Source organism: Macaca mulatta, chromosome 5 (genome assembly GCF_049350105.2).
Source record: "Macaca mulatta isolate MMU2019108-1 chromosome 5, T2T-MMU8v2.0, whole genome shotgun sequence".
NCBI classification, from domain to species: domain Eukaryota; kingdom Metazoa; phylum Chordata; class Mammalia; order Primates; family Cercopithecidae; genus Macaca; species Macaca mulatta.
This window is the reverse complement of record NC_133410.1, coordinates 59411292-59435036: the sequence shown is the minus strand read 5'-3', so window position 1 is coordinate 59435036 and position 23745 is coordinate 59411292. Positions and strand designations below refer to the sequence as shown.

Sequence of the window (23745 nt, the reverse complement as noted above, 5' to 3'; positions counted from 1 at the left end):
CCTCCGGGAGGGAGATGGAAAAGTTTCGGGAGTAGTCCCCGACCAATCGGAAGGACATTTTTTCATTCCTCAACCACTACTCTCAGGTACTCCAGGGAGGGAGGATGACTTCCGGATAGTCCTCCTGTCACTCCTCCCTCGGGCCAATTATGAAACTCCGGGCACTCTTGACCTCACCCCGTTAGGGCCCGGGAGGGGTTCCCTAGTATAAAGTTCACAGCACTGGACAGTTGAGCTCACTTGCCTGATATTTCCAGTGTCAGAGGGACACGGCCAACGTGTGGCCCCTTCTAGGCTGTCAGCCGCGCTCCAGCCCCTGCAGCGAGCCGGTCTGCTCCTGCCCTGCCCGTGCGCTCCCCGCAGCCGCCCTCCGCCCAGCCCCAGCGCCCGCGCCTGTCGTCGATGCCCGCGGGGAGGAGGATGGAGATGCTCTCTGCCGGAAGGGTCCCTGCGCTGCTGCTCTGCCTGGGTAAGTTCTCCCCCTCTGGCTTCCGGCCGCCCCAAAGAGGAGACAAATAAGGAAGGCTCCCGTGCATTTGTCATTCGACAAGTACGGAGTTGTCTCCAGGTTCAAGTGTGCTCTATTTAAAATTATGTCTTGTTTTGTGAGTCTGTCTTTCCCTATGGTGGGATTGGGGGTGGGGACTGGGAATCGATGTTAAAATGCCTTTTATTGGTGAATTAGTTAATGGCATATATGTTATGCATGGATTGAAATACTTCCTTATTAAGCAAAATAAAAAGTTGTTGAAAAAAACTTTTTTTTTTCTTTTGAAAAGTTGCCAGTCCTAGAAATCTAAAGGCCTGGAAAGCACTGTTAACATTTCATGTCTTGCTCCTTTTTGTTGGAGAGTGGAGAATAGAAACTGGCGTAAGACTTTTTTTTTTTTTTTTTTTTTTTGCGGGGCCGGTGGGGGCGGGGGGAAGCTTTTCCTCCCCTGTCTTGCACTCAGTTTTCTAAAACCTAGCCTGGTTTAGCTTTCCCGGAGGAGCTGGTGTGCGCCAGTGCCAGCTGGCTGAGCTCCAGACGCGAGAAATAAAACGCTGGTCCAGAGTACCTGGAACAGAAGGGCCCTGGGCAGGTCCTGGCGCTTCCCACCGCCCTTCGCCCCTACACCTGCTGCTTCGGTTTTCCCCTGCAGCCTCCCAAGCAGCCTCTGGAGCAAGCGCTCTGCACTTGCTGCTAATTGCACCCCGTAGCCTGTGATGGCTGAGGGTATTTTAATGCCAGTCTTCCTATTTGAGATGATTTAGTTCAAGGGGAAATATTTCCTAAATAGCCTTTCTATTAAAAAAAATTTACTTATTTCTAATTCCTTAAACTTCAGTTCAAGGAATTTGAGAGTTTGAAGTCGTATATGAATATCTTAATAAGAAAATAAAAGTTACCACCAGTCTCATATTCTCCCTGAAGTTGGAATGAGGCTAATTCCCCAGACACTCTGACTCTACCTGTGAAGGATGTGACTGTTAAATTATTATTTTGACACACTTTATCTCAGGGGTTGAGAGATGTAATGAAATGCATATTATGCATAGTTGAAACTTACAAGTCTAAGTCCAGGAACACAAGTGGAAACTAGATATGTGATTTCTGCCAAAACTGAGCTAAGAAAGACTTGCTAGAAGATTCTCAGTAAACAATGTGGCTTTGCTGTTTTGTTTTGAAAATAATTAAATTAGAAAGGTGACAGTCTTCCTAGAGTTAGAAATTAACCTCGAGGTCAGAAGAACTTAGCACTTATTATTTTCCCCACATGTAAGGTTGCATCAGAACAACGCACATGTCTGTTCGGGGTGTTTTACTGAATATTGTAATTTGAGACAGCAAGAGCCTGTGAATAACCTGGTTACTACCTAGTGTGTGTGTTGTGTGTGTTTTTGTTGTCATGAAAGTGCTTACCTCCTTTATTGCATTACTTAATTATAGTTCATCTATTTCGTCAGCTGCCAAGCCCATTTCCAAATGAGTTAGGTCAGTTTCTGTTTTCCCAGTTTGTTTGGATATTTCTCTGCCACTAGGAAAGTTCCTGTTTCAAGTTCTGTGTTATATCTCTAAACTCTATTCAGTCATGCAGAGCCCATAGCCTTATTTTGGCAAGACCACATGTTATTTCTGAAATTGCCTTCTTTTCCCCAAACAAAAGATTTCTTAAAAATTCTTTTCCCAAATCCTGTCCTCCTCCCCCCAGAAAAAGAGACAGACATTTATTTTAAATTTTAGCATACATATTATAACTGCTTTATGTAGAATTTATATGTAGTTATGACTAGGGAATAAAATTCCAGCCGCCACCCTTAACACATGCAGATGTAAATTGCCACTCACAATCATTTGGTGGTTTTTACATTTTATATGTATTTGATATTGATGTTCTTGTTTTTTTGTTGTTGTTGTTTTGTTTTTTTTTTTTTTGAGACGGAGTCTTGCTCTGTCACCCAGGCTGGAGTGCAGTGGCCAGATCTCAGCTCACTGCAAGCTCCGCCTCCCGGGTTCACGCCATTCTCCTGCCTCAGCCTCCCGAGTAGCTGGGACTACAGGCGCCCGCCACCGCGCCCGGCTAGTTTTTTGTATTTTTTAGTAGAGACGGGGTTTCACCGTGTTAACCAGGATGGTCTCTATCTCCTGACCTCGTGATCCGCCCGTCTCGGCCTCCCAAAGTGCTGGGATTACAGGCTTGAGCCACTGTGCCCGGCCCGATGTTCTTGTTTTATAAATTGGGGAACTCTGACCCAAGTTCCCATGGAAAAGTAGTGACAAAGTGAGAGAGTTCACACTTGGGCTTGCCAGCATGTTTGGCCTATTGAACATTAAGTAAAATAGTTGAAATACTGGGTAACATTTTTCTAAACAATCTATAATTTTAGAGCAGAATTGTCTTTTTTAATCTTGTGATTTTTCTAAAGAGAGGAGGAGAAATTTTTATGTTGAATTCTGCAGTTATGTTCAGGGGCTTTCTATTTTACATCAAACATTTCTTTCATTGCCCACATGGGTTTTTGAATATGTTCCTGAATGACATCCCCAAGACAATTTAGTCCTGCTTCATCAATGAGAGAGAAGTAAGCAGAAGAAATATTCTTTTTTGAAAATATGAGAAGCATAAATCTCAATGAGACAATAGGCTTGTCTTTGATCATTTCTGTTGACCCTGAGAGTTTAAGAGTTACCTGAGTCTTGGCACAATCTGAGATGACAAATCTTGTTCGAAAACATGATGACAGGCCTTTCCTGTCTGGATTTTGGCCAGGTACCCTCGCTACCTTCTTCATAGTCTTGCCATGTGAGCAGCTTGGGTAATTTTGGTGTCTGATTCAGCACTAGGACCCTAATCCAGGAGTTGAGGAAGAGAACTAACAGTTACTAAATGCCTACTGGGTGGCAGCCATGTTGTGTATTAGGTACTTTAAACACATCATTACCTTTACTTCTTAAAATAACTGCGTGAGGTAGATCTGATTAGCCCAGTGAACTCAAGTACTTTACAAAGACTCAGAGATAGTAAATGGCCAGGTCCCTCTGTGATAATGAGGAAAGAGCCAGTGAGACTCAGGGCTAGCAGGAGCATAATAAACATAGCAGATTCTAATGGAGAAATTCCAGAGCAGCCTGCGGCTGCTCCAGGGCTCAGACCCTCTCGTACGCACAGCACATGTACAAATGGGATTTCTGACTCTGTGCAAAATAAGGCAAATAAAACGTGACTATTCTCTTAAGCTGTGCTAAAATATGTTGAATTTTTACTTAATGCTCATAATTTTTAATCAACACAGTTCCTAAGATATGATTTTTATTATAAAGCAGTCATTGAAGGCAGTTGACTGGGGTCCTTATTTTTATATTTTCCAAGATTTACATTAAGTAAAGCAATAAAGAGGGTAACTTATGTCTGTTTTTATTCCTTGTATTCTTTGTATATTATTGTGAATTGAATATAGCATCGATAAGGGATCAACTTGGAATCTATAGCCCATTCCGGTTAACTGTGAGAACATAAATGTATTTTCTTGGTTTTAAAAAAATAACAATACTCATATAGTCACTTTGGAGAAACTGAATTTGAATGTTTTCTGTCTACTTTTGCAAAAGATTCTCCCATTTCCTGGTTAATGTTCACGTGAAAGATGCAAATGTCAAGTAAGAAATCCTCTTCAAAGAGAATGTAAATTAAGGCGGGGTTTCCTCATCTGTCAGTCTTTACTTTGAGTGTAGGCCTATACAAATCATCTAATTAATATGGCTGTGACTGCTACTGGGAACATTCCATTGGGAGACAATGAGAACGCTTCCCAATGGTGTAATAGAAAAGATCCTCAGGGAGGAGTAGTCTGACAGCCATTGCCTTGACATGGCAATTCTGGAACCTTTGGAAAAATGAAGTAATGCGACATACTCAGTGTCCTCTGGAGATGCAGTTTACGTAAGATCAGGTGTTTAGTTATAGGGCACATAAAGGTTGAGTGGCCTTCTAGGTTAAAGTAATGATTTAACTTACTAAGATACTATTTATATGATGATTTGATAATTGTCCAGAAAAAAAATGGATTTTTAAATATATCTCATAAGATTCTTAATATACATGTTTATCCTACATCTCTTTTTAAAAAAATTTCAATAGCATTTGGAGTACAAGTGGTTTTATTTTACATGGGTGAATTATACAGTGGTGAATTCTGAGATTTTAGTGCACCTATCACCTGAGTCGTGTACATTGTACCTAATGTGTATTTTTTTTAATCCCTAGCCCACCTCCCACCCTTCCCCTTCTGAGTCTCTAAAGTCCATTATATCACTCTGTATGCCTTTGTGTACTCATTGTTTACCTCCTATGTATAAGTGAGAACATACGGTTTTTGGTTTTCCACTCCTGTGTTACTTCACTTGGAATAATGACCTCTAGCTCCATCCAATTTGCTGCAAAAGACATTATTTCATTCCTTTTAATGGCTGAGTAGTATTCCATAGATATATGGATGTATTCCATGGAGATATATGTAACATTCAGAAAGAAAAATGTTGAACCTTAATCTCTTAGGTTAAAAATCCTCTATTTTAAATTTGAGGCATGAAAGTGATTGATGTGTGCACACACACACGCATCTTTATGTATGTAAATTGTATAGTTTTAAATTAAGAGGCATAGTGTATAGTGTATAAAACACAGATTTCATGTGCCATTTTTTTTTATTTCATACTTTCAGAAAGAGTGATTTATCTCTGAGCCTCAGTTTTCTCTTCCCAGAAAAAGGGTTATCTGCAATAACCTTGTACGTAGATTTATTGGATAAGATGATACATGAATTCATAGACAGCACTTTTATATTAATTCATAGAAAGCACTTTTAAAATTAATGCTGTCATCATCAAAATGGTTTCTTACAATAAAAAGCCTTAGTTCTTACAATAAAAAGCCTTAGTTCTTAGGATGCCTTTTTAGCCCAGAAAGTTATTATTGTTCCCGTTTTACAAATAAGGAAACAGAAGTTACACAGCATGTAAGGCTTTAGGTTTGAATATGCTGTACCCTTTACTATCGATGCCTTCAAGTCACTCTTTACTTTTGGTGAAAGTACTCATTCTTTAAGATTGGAAAAGGAGTCACTTCCTTAGGCACTTCTCTGATAAGCCCTGACCCTCCTCCATTGCCCCTTTCCCATTCCTTTTGTCCTATGATCCTGTCACACCACATGCCACACTATTAGTGTATAACTCTGTCCCTCCTTGATGGTGCTATAGTCATCTTTTATCATTTCTATTGTGATAGGCTTATAATAAACACAATAAATGTTTGTTAGATGGATAATTGCATTGATACTTTATTCGGAGTTATCACCACTATGTTATAGACTCAATTAGCTGTACTTTAAAAACGTTTCTGATGAAGTCTAATAAGTTTTCTTCCCTCTCTTTCACATTTTTATCTCTTTTTATAGTCTGTATTAACTGAAGATATTCAAGTGTGTGTGTGTGTGTCTGTGTGTGTGTGTGTGTGTGTGTGAGAGAGAGAGAGAGAGGGGGGGAGAGAGAGAGAGAGAGAGAGAGAGAGGGGTTACCGAGCCATGATATGACTGAATAAAGTGGCAGTGATTGACTCCCAGTGGCAGAAAGAGAAGCATTGTTTTAGAAATTAAAGAAACCTTAGAGAAATCTAATCCGAACTTCATTTCACCCTCTACTCCACCTCACTCCTTGTTCTCTGTTTTCAGAGATAAGGAAACTCAGTTGCAGGGAAACAAAGTAAGTATGTGAGCTAGAACTGGATTCCATTTCTCATGAGACTAATGCAGGGTTTTTCAACCTTGTCTCAGTTGACATTAGGGACTAAATAATTCTTTGTTGCGGGGGCGCTGTCCTATGTATTGCAGGGTGTTTAGCAGCAACCCTGGTCTCTACCCACTAGATGTCAGTAGCATCCCCTAGTTGTGACAACCAACATAGTCTCCAGACATTACCATATGGTGGCAATGGTTCCCAGGAGCAATTTTGCCAACCAGGGATACAATTTTGCCAACCCTGGTTGGCAATTTTGCTCCCGGTTGAGAACCGACAACATAAAATGTACTTTTTTTTTTTTTTTTTTTTTTTATTGCTGTTACACATTGCCACCCATAATTCACAGTTTGGACAATTAGTGCTTGAGTTACCAAGACATAATTAATTTTAATGATAATCTGGATACAAATATAAAGCCCATTCTCAGGTTTAAAAAATCAGCTTGGCAATATTTATTGCTGATTTTAGCACCATTCACATCTAATAATGATGAGTCTTATTTACGATGGAATCATGAATACGTTCTCTAATTATTCCTTTGATAACCACCCTCTACCTCCTTTTACAGCTCTACTCTCTTAGCTCTCAGCACACTTAATTTTCTCTTTTCTCTAATTTATTTTTCTCTTTTCTTGGCCACTTCTATCTGCTCTCTACTACCTGTTTCTCAAAGGTCTGTTATTTTCCATTCTATACTATTTTCCTTAGAACATTTAAATGACTTCCATTCCTTTAAAGGTAGTATCTCCTCATTTGACTTTCAAATACACTTCTCCTAATCTCCAAATACATTCTTATTTCTTCCCAACAACACAGAAATATAAATAGGCAACACCTACAGATAAACATTAAATTCAAATGTGTTCACTCCCTTCGTGCCTTCATGTCCAAACGCCACCAAAAGTCTGCTGTCCTACCTATGTCTCCTCCTTTTTTAATGGTAGCATTCTCTGTTTTTCTTTTTTTTTTTTTTCTGACTAGAAACTTGGCATCATCTATAAATTCTCTCCTTTCCTTACCACCCTTAGGGGTCCAACTCCTTTCAGTCTATTTAGGGCAAGAACAATGTCTTTTGTATCAATTTTCTTTCCAGTATTTTGTTCAATATCTTGCATGTAGACAATTCTCAATATGTATTTATTGAGTAAATATTATTTGACAAATGTAGTTACTAAAAGCAAGGATGGTAAGCTGCCCTCCTTTTTGATTACTGGATTGTAACTAAGCCCATCCCACCCGGCCATCATGCTATGGAGGCATACGTGGCTCTCACTGAAGTCAAGGTCACCAATGTCAACTCAAACTATATTTTCATAAACTATACGATCTGAAAGTAGAATTCCTCAGCAGCCTTCAGTGTGTGAGTTGTATTATGTCGGTTCTCAGAATAAAAAGTAATTAACTTCGAGTCTTTTGAAATCATCTTTAATGTATTCCCTTTCTCTTTTTTTGTGTGTGCTCACTGGTTAAAACTTTATCCTTGCAGACTCATGTTTGGCCATAGGCATCTACAGAGAAAACAATGTAGTCAATATGTTTCTCAAAATGCCATTAAATATCCAAGCTTCATGCTACAATGTGGCCATAATGAAAATAAGGCAAATTGCAGACACTTATAGTCCAAACTGTTGCTCCTTTAGAGATTTTTCTTTTGGAGTAATAATGTAAGAATAATTTAAATTGGATTTGTAGGAGTAGAAGCGAGAAGCCAGATGGAAGGGAGTCAAGGTAGAAAGGTTATAAAAAAGCTCTTCTTATGTAAGATTGTCTTGAGGAAAAAAATATGTTTCCAACAGAAAATTTGAAATAATACTCTATATATGAAGGTTTGGCTTTTAGGGGATGCAAGTCCCACCTTTAGAGATTTTAGTCACAAAATTCAAAACACTCAGATAATTTGAATTGACTTTTTTTTTTTTTTGAAACAGAGTCTCACTCTGTTGCCAGGCTGGAGTGCAGTGGTGCGATCTCAGCTCACTGCAACCTCTGCTTCCCGGGTTCATGTCCTTCTCCTGCCTCAGCCTCCTGACTAGCTGGGACTACACTTAATGAAGTGTACACTTAATGAAGTGTAGTTACAAAGCAAACATTAAAAATATATAGGAATACAATTATTACTGGCAGAAGGCAAGGTTAGTTTTCTATAGATTTATATATATGTGTGTATATATGTGTATATATGTGTGTGTATATATATATACTCTCTGAAAACTAGAAGGTGCTGACAGTCCCACCACCATGACTGGCTAACTTTTTTTTTTTTTTGTATTTTGGTTTCACCATGTTGGCCAGGGTGGTCTCGATCTCTTGACCTCATGATCCACCAGCCTTGGCCTCCCAAAGTGCTGGGTTGTACTCTTTACACAAGGGTTGGTATGTATTCTCCTGCATTCTGGAAATACTTCCATTATGAACAAGATATACATCTTTAAATTCATATTTAGGGTAAAATAGATAATTCCCTTATATTTTGACTCACTGATTCTTTATTTGACTAGCTTTAAGTATAGTATTATATGATAATATGTAAGTGAAATATATTAGCATTTGAAGTATGATTTAGAAATGACTACCTAAATTGGAGAGTATAACTTAATGCTTATGACTAGAAACACATGGCATATTAATATTTTTGCTACTTGACAAGGAAGATTCTATGGCTATTTTTCAAAACTCAAAATTAAAATAATTACTTATTTTTAACCTGTTATATTAACCTTGGGTTTCATATGTTTTATCTCAAATTGCTATAAACAGTTTTTACACTTAGGTCTTAATGAAGTGTAGTTACAAAGCAAACATTAAAAATATATAGGAATACAATTATTACTGGCAGAAGGCAAGGTTAGTTTTCTATAGATTTATATATATGTGTGTATATATGTGTATATATGTGTGTGTATATATATATACTCTCTGAAAACTAGAAGGTGCTGACAGTAAGTCTTTTCAGTATCTGATGTGATAATGAGTTTTAGAGTTATTTTGACCAAGGTGAAGCAAGAGCTTATCAAATAGTGGAATTTACTTTAAAACAAAAACACATCCAGAAACAGCGAAGGCATATTCACTCCTTAAAAGCACACAAGACCCAACAAGCCTGTTATGTTATAGACAAATTCTAAAATCACAGACTGCCATGGAAGATGGTAGAAAATGAACAGTCTGAGCAGGCTGGCATGTGATCACAGCAAAAGTGTGAACAAAGCGGATTTTGCTATGTGTTTGGGCTGGACAAATGCTACGACCTAGCACAAGTTTGCTTTTCTGGTCTAAATAGCCTAAAAGGTTAAACTGGGAAAATGAGATGCATTTCTTTTATTCTGTAACTTATCTGATTTTAATTTGGATCATTTTAATTTTCTTGATTGTTTTCCAGAAAAGTCATTTCACCCTAAGATTTGCAACTGATTTTGCTGACTTGGCTTTGATCATCCAGTCACCAAATCCTAGCCTCTTCTGTACTGGCCTCCTTCTGGATGAGCCCTCAATGTGGTCCTTAGGAAGCAAGGTCAATCCAGGCACAGTGGCTCAAGCCTGTAATCTTAGCATTTTTAGAGGCCAACATGGGAGGATTGCTTGAGCCCAGGAGTTCAAGGCTTCAGTGAGCTGTGATGGCACCACTGCACTCCAGTCTGGGCAAATGAGCAACAGCCTCGAAAAACAAAGTAAATATAAATAAAAAGGAAGCAAGGTCAAAAGAAACCATATGCAATAGGAAGTGCATTTTCTACATCTGGCATTTTGTCTGACTGTTGGGCAACCACTTCGTAGTGCTCCAGGGCCCACGACATTTACTGCTATTGCCATTCCTGTGATGGCACTCAACCTCTCCCACGTGTGGCCCCCAATATTGTGTAAGGGTGTAGGCTTGGCCCTGACTCACAGGGAAGAGGCGATTTGTATCCTCTGAGTCACTGGCACCACTTCCTGCTGGCACATCTGAAATTTCACTGAAACATAACCTGAAAAATGAAGGTAGAGAGATATATAGGTGACGTTCACATTCCTAAAACCCATTTGGAAATTTGATAGAAATAATGACCTCTGAATGCATTCCCATTTTTGTAGCTGTATTGTAAAAGAAGCGCCAACTGCCAATTTTGAGTTTACAGATCATCTGTGTTACATCACCTGGCAAGAAATTCCTCTGTATCTTAGTTACCAATGCCACCAGACCAGAAATGCCACCAGATCTGTTTTTTTGACACAGACACTATCTAAAATCTTTAGTATTATAGTGAATTATTTGCTTAGCAAGAATCTACTGTCAAGAATGAAAAAGCCAAATATAATATTTGAGGTCCAATCATACAGAAATTATGTTCAAACAACACTAAGGTCATGAAAAACCTGACATTAAGGAAATATATGCATATGACTTTAGCATTTATTCCCTCCCTGTATGACTCATTAAAATAATGACTAGCGATTCTTAAGGGTAACTGCATAGTGGATATAGCATTTCTCTGGAGATAGATTTTGTATTCGTTGTATCACATTCACTCTTCTACCCTAGTTTGCAAGTGTTTGGGAGCAGAGGCCTATTGCAGGAACATTTGAGAACTACTGTTTTAAAGCAATAGTGCTGTGCAGATGGACATGACTTAGAATTAATTTTGCTGTTTTATTGGCCACATCCATCCATGATGAAATGGCATTTATACACTTTAATTTGAAAGGAACATTTAAAATTGTATACGATTCCACCTGTAAAATATCCTGCTGTAGGATTAATGCAGCAAGTCTCACAGAAACTATCCTGAGCAATGGACTGTGTCCAAGGGAGCGTCACAAGTAAGGAAAGCCCAGTTTTTGTGGAGGCACACCCTGAGCTGAACATTCTTTAATTAAGAAAGACAAATATTTCACCTGTGGCCTGAACAACTGGAACAAAGTTTCCAGCAGTGGAAAAACTAACAACTACTAAAAACCTTTAAAAAAGAAGACTAACAGCAACACTCCAAAGTAAGTTGGATTCTATAATAGTTGCAGGTTGCAATTGGAGGCAATTCCAAGCAGAAAACGATAGGCTTTAGTTTATGCAAAGGTTAGAGAAACTAGCTTCAAATGTGCATTTTTTTCTCCCTGGCTAGCAGTTTCCTAGAAGGAGAATTAGTAATGTCTCCTCCAAAACTTTCCTCAGTTGAAGAAATACGTAGGAACAGGAATGTTAAGGATGTAAGCACGTGCAACTAAAGCTCCAATTTGTATTGAGGAAACTGTGTTAGTTAAAGGATTTAATTCTTCGGTAGTGAAAGTATGGTGAAATTATTATTGGGATTTAAAATAAAATGGACTTGAATGAGAATCTAGCTTATCCTCGATAAAAAGCTTAGTGAAATACTTTTCAGCTTGGTTCAACTGATAATGAAATCTAAGCTTTAGCTATTTCTTTGTCATTCAATAAAAATATATTTTTGTGTGGTTCCATAACAGCAATTGAAGCAGCGTGTATATTGTAGAAAAGCATGGAGTCCGGAGGGGATAATTCTGAATCTTTAAAAACAACAGAATTTTCAAATCATTGAAGAATAGGAAATTTGATGTCAAAAGATAAATTCGTAACTCTTCTCTTCGGTGGTCATAAGTGATCTTAGACAAGATATTTAATTTAAATACACTGAGGGTATTTGAGACTAATAACTACTTCACAGAATTAAGTGTGAAATTTGATATATGAAGTTACACATTATGATGCTGATGCCGATGTGTAATTTAGTTTTCAGAACCCAAAAATATACAATCGGCTTAACAGATACAAGCCTTCTCTAACTGAGAAAAAATAAAATTCCTGTATTACATGAATTAAATTTTTCTTTACAGTACCAAATTGCAGAGCTGTACAAACTTGTTATAAACCAGTAGAGGGCACTGTCCGCATACACTGCTAATACCAGGGGCTAGAAGTTGAGAGTCAAGAAACAAATATTTAGGGATGTGTCAGCCATTTCAGGAAAAAAACAACAACAAAAAATTAGTTTATTTCACTGTATTCTTCCCCAAAATCTATAAGATAGGAAAACTTAGATAAATATTAAACTCTTTTTAATGTTTTCAAGATCACGTAGCTCAAGTTTTCCTCACAAGACTGCAAAAAAGTAAATTAACTTTTTCAAGATCACGTAGCTCAAGTTTTCCTCACAAGGCTGCCTTCCACCATACTTTGTGGTCTCTATGTTGGGTTAAATACTCTACTTCAATTACAGCTACCATAATTTATTCTCTGTGATGTCCATTATACTCTAGTATTATTGCCTAGTTCCAAATTCTATAAAGTGGCCCATTTAACAATATGTATCCTTGGGAAAAGTTACTTAAACTGTATATGCCTTAGTTTTCTCTAATGGGGATAATAATAGTATCTTCCTCGAATTGGCACTGAGAGGACTAAAGAGTATAATAGAGATAAGGTGAATACGACCATACCTTGTTGTATTAGTTTGTTTTCACAGTACTTTAAAGAACTTCCCTGAGACTGGGTAATTTATAAAGGAAAGAACTTTAATTGACTCACAGTTCTGTATGGCTCGGGAAGTCTCAGGAAACGTACAATGATGGCCGAAGGCGAAGGGGAAGCAAGCACCTTTTTCACAAGGCGGCAGGAGAGAGAGGGGAGACGGAGGAACTTCCAAACACTTTTAAAACCATCAGATCTCATGAGAACTCACTCACTATCATGAGAACAGCATGCAGGAAACCACCCCCATTGATTCAATCACCTCCCTCCCTACAGATCCCTCTCTCAACACATGGGGATTGAAATTGGAGATGAGATTTGGGTGGGGACACAGAGCCAAACCATATTACTGGTACATAGTACCTGTTCAAGAGATGGATGGTCCTCTGTCTGAACTGTGAAAGGAGTGGAAAGTGGAATATATTTTGTTGCCTTTATGAAGGCATTAATCATCATTTCATAACAGTTACCACTTACTTAGCTACTTCAACGAAACAGGTTGATTCAAACTCTTCCTGTGCTTACAGAAACTGGATTCTCAATGTGGTTCATCTGGCACGCCTATTTCTTCTCATATTAGATAGGATATATTCTGATTTTACCCAGATTACCTTTACCTAGCTGCCAATCAGTCAAGGGGAATTTTCAGGAGTAGGAAGTCATTCTATTTATCACGCACCCTAGGCCAATGAACACCTGAATATAAACGAAAATGTCCAGCGGACTAAACAAAATAACATGGGAGGTATTTTTTCTCAAAAGACCACCTTTAGGGTATAGAAAAAGCAAGCTTAACACACATGTCCATTATCCCCCACAGTAGGTATTATTCACTTCTTCAAACAAAATATGTCTAATTATTTTCAAATCTCAGTTCTGAAATTCGTTATTCCCCAAAGCAATTGCAAGCTGAAGCCATTAATTAATTTAGTGGAGCTTAATTGCTGCTACTACTACTACTACTACCACATTAGTATTTACTATATGACAGTTACTCAGATAAATTGGAAAGGGTGTTTGAAATGCAAATACCTAAAGCTTAAACAGAAGCAGCTAAAAGCTCTTAAGTAAACATGTGTGCAATTAACAGGGTTCTTCTTATGATGCTTCCTATACAATTCAGAAACTACTTGAGTCATTCTGATATCTATGTTCCAACATTTTATCTTTTCACTGAATACACATGATGAAACAGCTGATTCAAACTCTTCCTATGCTGACAGAAACTGGATTCTAGGGCTCAGTATGGTTCATTTGGTATGCCTGTTCCTCCTCATATTAGACAATATATATTCTGATTTTACTTAGCTTGCATTGTGTTAATTAAAATCTATATTCATGTGTAATGCAATGCAAAGAGTAACTTAGATACATAAATCAATAAGAATGTTTCTTAGGTTGAGTTTCTTGTTACCATAAGTGGAAACTGATTTTTTATTTAGAGCCTTTTTTTTTTTTTTTTTTTGTGATGGGGTCTAATTTGGAGCCCATGATGGAATAAAATAGTGGAAATTCTCCAACTGATGTGCGTCTTAGGAAATAAAACTTCAAAATCAAATCTTTGAAAATGCTGTTGTGAAATATTTAGAGCAGGTCAAATCTGTAACCATGAATGTAATGCCAAGGCTTTTATCCTTCCACAGACTAGCTGGGGGTGTTTGTATTTTCTGTTATATGCCTGTTTCCATGAATAATTTTGTTTTACGGTTTTGATGGACCAAATCCATGAAACAAAACTCTGTAAGTACTGCAGTTATGTAGAAATTTGATCAAGATTTCTTTCCTTAACACATTAATTATATATTTGATTTTTCTTCATAAATAGGTTTCCATCTTCTACAGGCAGTCCTCAGTACAACTGTGATTCCATCATGTATCCCAGGAGAGTCCAGTGATAACTGCACAGCTTTAGGTAAGCCCAAGTTTGTCAATGTGGCATCAAGAGACTACACATTTTTAAACAGAAATATAAGCTCAAAGACCATACGTATGTGATAATAAAAAGAAAAGGGTAGGAATAGCTGCTATATTACTTTTTAAACCACCTTATAAACTAATGTTCTGAAAAAATTATATAAAGGAATAACTGGTAGGAGAGGGACCAGACAAATTATATACACAGATTGGACTGTGAAGAGATAGGGAACAACAAGAACAACAAATTGCATTCCCTTTGGTCGTCTCCTGGCTCTTTACTGCAAAACATTCTCAGAGACCACACTGACTGGATTCCGGGCAAAACAGCAAACCAGGAAAACTTCGTGCAGAGTAGGTTTTCTATCTCTCTTTCTATCCCTCTCTGTCTCTTTGTAAGAAGAACAAATGATGGTCGTTTCTTTCTAGGCACAGTGTTTATTCAGAAAACATTTATCGAGTACTTAGTATGCACCAAACACTGTGCTAAGACATAGAGATACAAAGATAAGTAATACAGTTTTTTCCCCACGAGGATTGTGGACTCCAGAAATAGTCCAAGGGGGATCAGCTTTATCTTCAGTCTTAGCTACAAAATCAAGATAACTGAGTTATTTTGAGGAAGCAGGATATTTTCCATAACAACTTTATCTTTTGTCCCTCACCATCAGGTCTCTGGAGGTTCAGTCAGCCTCCCCCCATCATCTTTTTTTTTTTTTTCCTTCTTTGGTTATTTGGGCAAGAGTATTACAATCAAGTTGCTATTTTAAAAATGATTTTATAAGCATCTTTCACATTTTGGTATCTAAAATTTTCTAAAATGAGTTTCACACAGAGGCTCCTATTTTCATTGTATTTGCCTGACAGGCCTTTCTCACTCAGGGTTTGTCTAGTTTGGATTCAGGCCTCATCAGTAGAGATATTGGGAGACTGGTTAATTCATTAATGGTAACCTCAACAACTTGAGAACATACACCAAAGCCAGCCTTACTGATGAAAAATCCACTATAGAATTAAGCTCCTTTGAATTAATTAATGGTATGAGCTTGCAACGGCTTTGGGGAGTAATCGATTTCAGAAATGTTTTGAGGCTTGAGAAAAATTAGACACATTTTGCTTGAAGAAGTGAATAACACCCACTTGGAGAATAATGACACGTGTGTGTTAAATTTGCCTTTTCTACCCTTAAAGGTTGTCTTCTGAGAATGAAATCCTCGCATGTTATCTTCTTTTGTTTAGTCTGTTGGACATTCTCCTTTGTATTCAAGTGTTTATTGATTGGTCTAGGGGGTGTGACAACTAGAGTGACTTCCTACTTCTCAAAATTCTCCTCCACTGATTGGCATCTGACCTGTTTTGTTGAAGCAGCTCGGTGGTTACTGTTATGAAAGAGCGAGAAATTCTTCCATACAGGCTAGAGAATATATTCAACTTTCCACTTCTTTTACAGTTCAGACAGAAGACAATCCACGTGTGGCTCAAGTGTCAATAACAAAGTGTAACTCTGACATGAATGGCTACTGTTTGCATGGACAGTGCATCTACCTGGTGGACATGAGTCAAAATTACTGCAGGTAATATGTCAGAAATAAACAAATACAGTTTGTAAAATTTTGTTTTATAGATTTAGGGGTACAAGTGCAGATTCGTTAGTGGATATATTCAGTAGTGGTGAAGTCTGAGTTTTTAGAGTACCCACCCCTCGAACAGTGTGCATGGAACCCATTAGGCAACTTTTCATCCTTTAACCCCCCCTAAAACTCTTCTACCTTTTGAAGTCTCCATAGTCTATTACTCCACTCTCTATGACCATGTGTACACATTATTTAGCCCCTACTTGAAAGTGAGAATGTGTGATAAACAAATGCAGTTTTACTCTTTTTATTTCTATTTTTATACATTGAAATTACCCTATATTTCCATGGGATGTTAAATGCAGTATATATAATATTAGAAACTTTTCTGAGTTTTTACAAATTAGGTAATAAATAGTAGCTTTTAAATTGCACACATATGTCAGAGGTGCAGAGCAGGGTGGGCTTCTGATGCCTCTCACACTTGCCAAGACGGTGTCTCTCTGCTTTGGGTCTTTTCCTTCAACTTCTGTATCAGGTATTGTTTTAAGAATTGATTCCAGGCCAGGCGCAGTGGCTCATCCCTGTAACCCCAGCACGTTGGGAGGCTGAGGCGGGCAGATCACTTGAGGTCAGGAGTTCCTGATCAGCCTGGCCAACAGGGTGAAACCCCGCCTCTACTAAAAATACAAAAACTAGCCAGGCGTGGTGGTGCATGCCTGTAATCCCAACTACTCAGGAGGCTGAGACAGGAGAAATGCTTGAACCTGGGAGGCAGAGGTTGCAGTGAGCCGAGAGATCACGCCACTGCAATCCAGCCTGGGCGACAGAGCGAGACTCCATCTCAAAACAAACAAACAAACAAACAAACAAACAAACAAACAATTGATTCCACTGATTTAGACAAAAGGCATCTCAAATCTATACAACTTACAAAACACCACTGCAGACTGTCAGCCACCATGACAGCTGAACACAACCATCATTTAATACCACAATTTAGCCCAAGAGCTATGTGGAGCCCTTTTATCATTACTGATCTAACTCAATCTTTGAAATCCTCTTTACAACCTTAGCAAATTTTGTTGATTTCTTGAATTACAGTGTGATATTAGTCCTTATAAAACTAATTCAGAACCATGATTTCCTTTTTAAATAACTGATCTTTCTTTCTTCTGTATTTTCCTTAAGGTGTGAAGTGGGTTATACTGGTGTCCGATGTGAACATTTCTATTTAACCGTCCACCAACCTTTAAGCAAAGAATATGTGGCTTTGACCGTGATTCTTATTATTTTGTTTCTTATCATAGTTGTCGGTTCCACATATTATTTCTGCAGATGGTAAGTCAGCATGTTTTTTATACTCTGCTTTTATAAATTATTTTTACATAATGCACACCTATAAACTGGGTAAAAATATGGATAAAGTATTAGAAAGATAAGATCAAACCTGTACAAATGACACTTACAAGAGTTGAGAAACTATTAAGTATTATGCCCAATACCTGAGACATCGGATCAATTGTACCCCAAATCTCGGCATCATACGATATACCCTGTTAAGAAACCTGCACATGTACCCCTGAATCTGAAATAACTTGAAATTCTTTTTTTAAAAAAATGTTTTTGCTGCAGAACATCTGGATTGAACTTTATGATCAGCTCTGGTACTTATTACCTATGTGAGCTTACATAAGTCAAATTGAGAGTATCAATTCCTTTCTTTAGAAAATATGGACAGAAATTCTTATCCTACATTAGTTACAGGGTGGCTGCTTTTGGTGTGTAATATAATATTTCATGTGAAAGTAAATCATAGGAAAGGTGCTACTGTTGTAGTTAACCACCTGAATTTAATTCATCAAGTCACATTTTTTCTTTTATAAAAACAGCCTTGTAAATTAGTAACCTCAGAAGCTTGGGTTATCTTACCATTTAAGGCAGACTGGTGGAACTATTTCTAGAGAATTACAAAAAACGGTTGTTAAAAAAGAGTTTGTGTTAGTCCCCCCAAACAGTCGTACCCCATCCTCATCTGCATTATTGTCACGAGCCGAAGACAGAAAAAATAGAAAGTGAACATTAAAGTCTAGTTTGGCAGGATTTTTTCAGGGTTAGGAGCAAAGGATGGGGACAGCGTGGATTAATTAACAGCAGTTCCTTTTAAAATGTCTCCATGAAACATATTTTGAAACAGGTTCAAATTACTCAAGGTGGATTTAAGTTTTTATTTTTCTGTGAAAGTAGCGCACTTCCAATTTTGAAGGTCTGAAAGTGTGCTACTTTCATAATATTAAATTTATTTTGTCCGTATGTGATTTTAAGTATCCATCAAATAATAATGCCTTCATAATAAGTTGCCATGACAGAACTAAATACTATTAAAACTGAAATATGCCTGAAAATCTTTGACCACAATCCTTCCCTTTATAGATGGTGCACTGAGGCTTAGAGAGGTTCATTCACATATCCCAGCTCATATAGTTGACAAATGCCAGAGTTAAGAACAAATTCTTTTTAATTCATATTCTTCCAGTAAACATAGACATGATGTGGTTTCCTCAAAGCTACATGTCTCATTTCCAAAATAGGGACAAAATAAACTCAAAAATATTAGGAAAATAGCTTAATTAATAAATGAAAGAAGATTCTCAATTATGACAAATCTATGAATCCTAGCTATGAGACCTTGGGCACGTTATATATAACCCATTTGTATTTCACTTTCTTCATCTGTAAGATGAGGATGGTAACAGCAAATGTGAAGGTAAAATAAATAATGCATATATAACACTTAGAAAACTGTAGGCCACCAAATTAGTGCCTGATAAATATTATTTTTATTTTGATTAGTGATAGCATTATATCAATGTGATGGACAGAGTGTATTAATGTAGCATGATTTGTAAATATTCATTCCTTAGAAGAGAGGAAGGAAAAAGAAAGAAAGAGAGACAGAAAAAGAAAACCTAAAACTCAGACTTAAATGTGGCCACACTCCTCTTGGAATTTCACAATATTCATGATCACATTAAAGACTTGGAGAAACTATTTAAGTGTGTTTTATCATGTCATTCCAAAATTGTTTGACTACAGCACACCACCTCTTCATCCCTCTTTTTTTTTTTTTTTTCTAACCTTGTTCAACCTAAATCTGTTCAACTTTGTCATTTTGGAAACACTATACTAATGTGCTTTTGCAGTCCATATATAAGACACACTTTTTCCTTTACTGTTAACTGCAGTGCTAACAGTTTCGTTTGTGAATATTTCCAGGTACAGGAATCGAAAAAGTAAAGAACCAAAGAAGGAATATGAGAGAGTTACCTCAGGGGATCCAGAGTTGCCGCAAGTCTGAATGGAGCTGTCAAACTTATGGATAACAAGTTTGACAGGGATATGGCAGGGATAACAGTGTGCCTGGTTAATATTCATATTCCCACTTTGTTAATAATATTTATGTTGGGTCAAGTGTTAGGTCAATAACACTGTATTTTAATATACTTGAAAAATATTTTTATTTTTGTTCTATTGTTGACAGACTATTTGCTAATGTATAATGTGCAGAAAATATTTAATATCAAAAGAAAATTGATATTTTTATAAAAGTAATTTCCTGAGCTAAATGCTTCATTGAAAGCTTCAAAGTTTATATGCCTGGTGCACAGTGCTTAGAAGTAAGCAATTCCCAGGTCATAGCTCAAGAATTGTTAGCGAATGACAGATTTCTGTAAGCCTATATATATAGTCAAATGATTTAGTAAGTATTTTTTTTCCTACTCAAATCAATGATAATTGGTTTGACTGTACCAGGGTTTGATCTGTTAGTTGGCACCATGGTGTCACATATTAAAACAGTAATGCAATTGGAATTTGGGAAAAGCAAATATAGGTCCTGTGTTAAACACTACACATTTGAAACAAGCTAACTCTGGGGACTCTATGGTGTCTTCACTCAGGTCTCAGCTATAACTGTTATATGAGGGGCAGTGGACCGCTCCCTATGCCAACTCATGACTCCTACATGTACTAGTCACCCATCTACCAGATTCTGCCTATGTAAAATGAATTGAAAAACAATTTTCTGTAATATTTTATTTAAGTAGTGGGCATTTCATAGCTTCATGATATTCCTTTTTTTGTATATTACAACATTTATGTGAGGTAATTATTGCTCAATAGACAATTAGAAAAAAGTCCACACTTGAAACCTAAATTTGTGCTTCTTTTTAGGATATTTCTTTTTATAGGTACTTTGCTGAATTCTAACATTAAGTCACAGTCCAAAATTTGATGGACTATTATTTTAAAGTATATGAAGACAATAATTCTACATGTTGTCTTAAGACATGCTGTCTTTTATTCAAGAAAGTTTTAACTTTAAAACAGCTCAGTAAATGGCTTCTTCTAGAATGTAAAGTTATGTATTTAAAGTTGTATCTTGACATAGGAAATGGGAAAAAACTTAAAAATTGACATAGTGTATTTTTCCAAATGAAAATCTCAATTGAAAGCATTTAAAATGTAGAAACTTAAACACACCTTCCTGTGGAGGCTGAGGTGAAAACTAGGGGTCATTTTTCTGACATTTGTTTATTTTTTGGAAGAGACAAAGATTTCTTCTGCACTCTGATCCCATAAATCTCAGTGAGTTAATAGGAGTATTTTTGGGCTATTGCATAAGGAGCCACTGCTGCCACCACCTTTGGATTTTATGGGAGGCTGCTTCATCGAATGCTAAACCTTTGAGTAGAGTCTCCCTGGATCACATACCAGGTCAGAGAGGATCTGTTCTTCCTCCACTTTTATCCTGGCATGTGCTAGGGCAATGAAGACATAATAAGCCATGGCTGACCTCTGGAGCACCAGATGCCAGGACTTGTCTCCATGTGTATCCATGCATTATATACCCTGGTGCAAAGGATCACATGACTAAAGTCATCTAAAGTCCTGGCCCTGCCCTTACTATTAGGAAAATAAACACAAAAACAAGTAAAGACATATATTCACATACATATTGTATATATATTCATATACAAATATGTATATATATATGACCTTAATGGATCATAGAACTGCAGTCATTTGTTGCTCTATTAACCATTTATATAAAACTTAAAAACAAGAGAAAAGAAAAATCAATTGATCTAAAAAGTTATTTCTGTTTCCTGTTTAATATAGCTGAAGTCAAAGTATGTAAGAACACATTTTAAGTACTCTACTTACAGTTGGCCCTCTGTGGTTAGTTCCACATCTGTGGATTCAACCAACCAAGGATGGAAAATACTTTAAAAATAATACAACAAAAAGCCAATACAGTATAACAACTATTTACTTTTTAAAAAAATTTTTATTTATTTATTATTATTTTTTTTTGAGATGGAGTCTTGCTCTGTCACCCAGGTTGGAGTGCAGTGGCACAATCTCGGCTCACTGCAACCTCCACCTCCTGGGTTCAAGTGATCCTCCTGCCTCAGCCTCATGAGTAGCTGGGTCTACAGGTGCACGCCACCACACCCAGCTAATTTTTATATTCTTAGTAGAGACGGGGTTTCACCATATTGGCCAGGATGGTCTCAATCTCCTGACCTCGTGATCCACCCGCCACAGCCTCCCAAAGTGCTGGGATTACAGGCGTGAGCCACCGCACATAGCATTTACATTAGGTATTATAAGTAATGTAAAGATGATTTAAGTATACAGGAGGATGTGAATAGGTTATATGCAAACACTATGCCGTTTTGTATAAGTGACTTGAACATCTGTGCCCGATTTTAGTATGTGCAGGAGGGCGATTTAGGAATCAGTCCCCTGTGGATACCAAGGTACAACTGTATTTATTAAACTTACTAGATGTGAAGACAGTCTGCCTATTTTCAGTGATCTTGGCTGTTTCAAAGAAAATCTATTGACTCTTCAATACATCAGCTGCAATCCATTTATTTCGTTTACAAAAGATTTATTGTAAGCATCTCAGTCTTGGTTTGTCAGTTTATCTTAAGCATCTCAATTCATAAAAACAAGTCTTTTTCATATTTTTCATCTTTAAGAATGCTTAAAAAAGCTAATCCCTAAAATAGATCTTTGTAAATGCATATTAAATAATAAAGTATGACCCACATTACTTTCTATGGGTGAAAATAATACAAAAATAATTGTTTTAGTGAGGATGGTGCTGAGTAAACATAAAAACTGATTGCTCTCAGCTCATGGGCCCTGTACACAGTGGAAAAATTTTAGTTCACATTTAGTCTAACTCCCCCATTTTACAGATTTCTCACTATATATATTTCTAGAAGGGGCTATGCATATTCAGTGTATTGAGAACCAAAGCAACCACAAATGCATAAATGCACAATTCATGGTCTTCAACCAAGGCCACATAATAACCCAGTTAATCTACTCTTTAACCAGGAATATTAAGTTCTATAACTGGTACTCAAGGTTTAACCTTAAAATTGAGATTTCCTTAACCTTAACCTTAAAATTGACATTTTATTAAACATACATAATACAGTGTAACTCCACTGTTCTCCTAAATATTTTTTTGCTCTAATCTCTCTGCCAAAAGTCAAAGTGGTGGGAGAATTGGTATACTGGTATGACTATGCCTTAAGTCAGATTTTTATTTATGAGCCTTTGAGACTAAATTCAATCACCACCAGGTATTAAATCAACTTTTACGCACTACGATTCTAGTGTCTGACTTTTCTTAAATTCAATAATGCAGTTTTTAAAAACCTGTATCTGACCCACTTTGTAATTTTTGCTCCAATATCTATTCTGTAAACTTTTGAAAACAAAGTTTTTAATTCGATGCTCAATATATTCTTTTAAAAAATTCTTGTTCATATGGGAGAAGAGGGAGTAACAACTTGTACAAACAGTATTTGTGGTGTGTATTTTAATGTTTTAAAGAAGAATAATTTTATTTAAATATCTGTTATTCAAACTTAAGATGTTAAATGTAATATAATGTATTTTCCTTTTATTTTGCACTCTGTAATTGCACTTTTTAAGTTTGAGAGCCATTTTGGTATACACTTTGTATTAAAGATGCTATGGAACATAAAGTTGTATTGCATGCAGTTTAAAGTAACTTATTTGACTATGAATGTTATCAGAGTACTGAATTGTATCAATTTGTTTGTGTTCAATATCAGCTTTGATAATTGTGTACCTTAAGATATTGAAGGAGAAAATAGATAATTTACAAAATATTATTAATTTTTATTTATTTTCTTGGGAACTGAAAACAATTGAAATAAATAAAAATGCATTGAACATCATGCATTCAAAATCTATGTTGACAATGCAGCTTCATTCTTTTTTTTTTTCTTTTGCATTTTTTTCCCCACAATACATTAAAGGGTTTAAAAGCGGTGACAGGGATATAATGTGTGTAGATACAAAGACTCAATGGTGTTCATTTGAGAAAAAATTCTATAAATGTATCACATTTTATAGCCAGCATAGTGAAGAATTTCTTGAAATAGAAGGAGCCACATTAGTTATAAAATTCT

At 36.8% G+C, this 23745-nt stretch overlaps 1 protein-coding gene across 1 annotated transcript; it reads left to right on the top strand.

Annotated features, from left to right (window-relative positions):
• The first annotated feature begins 238 nt into the window (after positions 1 to 238).
• Positions 239 to 23526, top strand: EREG (epiregulin). The gene is made up of 5 exons (XM_001102069.4): positions 239 to 469; positions 14560 to 14646; positions 16099 to 16222; positions 17414 to 17563; positions 19499 to 23526. The coding sequence occupies exons 1-5, from the start codon at positions 403 to 405 to the stop codon at positions 19578 to 19580; spliced, it is 510 nt and encodes a 169-aa protein (XP_001102069.1). The 5' UTR covers positions 239 to 402; the 3' UTR covers positions 19581 to 23526.
• The last annotated feature ends 219 nt before the right edge of the window (positions 23527 to 23745 follow it).

Bases quoted from the DNA above. Each gene is read 5' to 3' on its own strand.
- EREG (XM_001102069.4), top strand. From the start codon at position 403: ATGCCCGCGGGGAGGAGGATGGAGATGCTCTCTGCCGGAAGGGTCCCT. The intron at 14,647-16,098 runs GTAAGCCCAAGT...CTTCTTTTACAG, and splicing joins TGATAACTGCACAGCTTTAG to TTCAGACAGAAGACAATCCA. The intron at 17,564-19,498 runs GTAAGTCAGCAT...GAATATTTCCAG, and splicing joins ACATATTATTTCTGCAGATG to GTACAGGAATCGAAAAAGTA.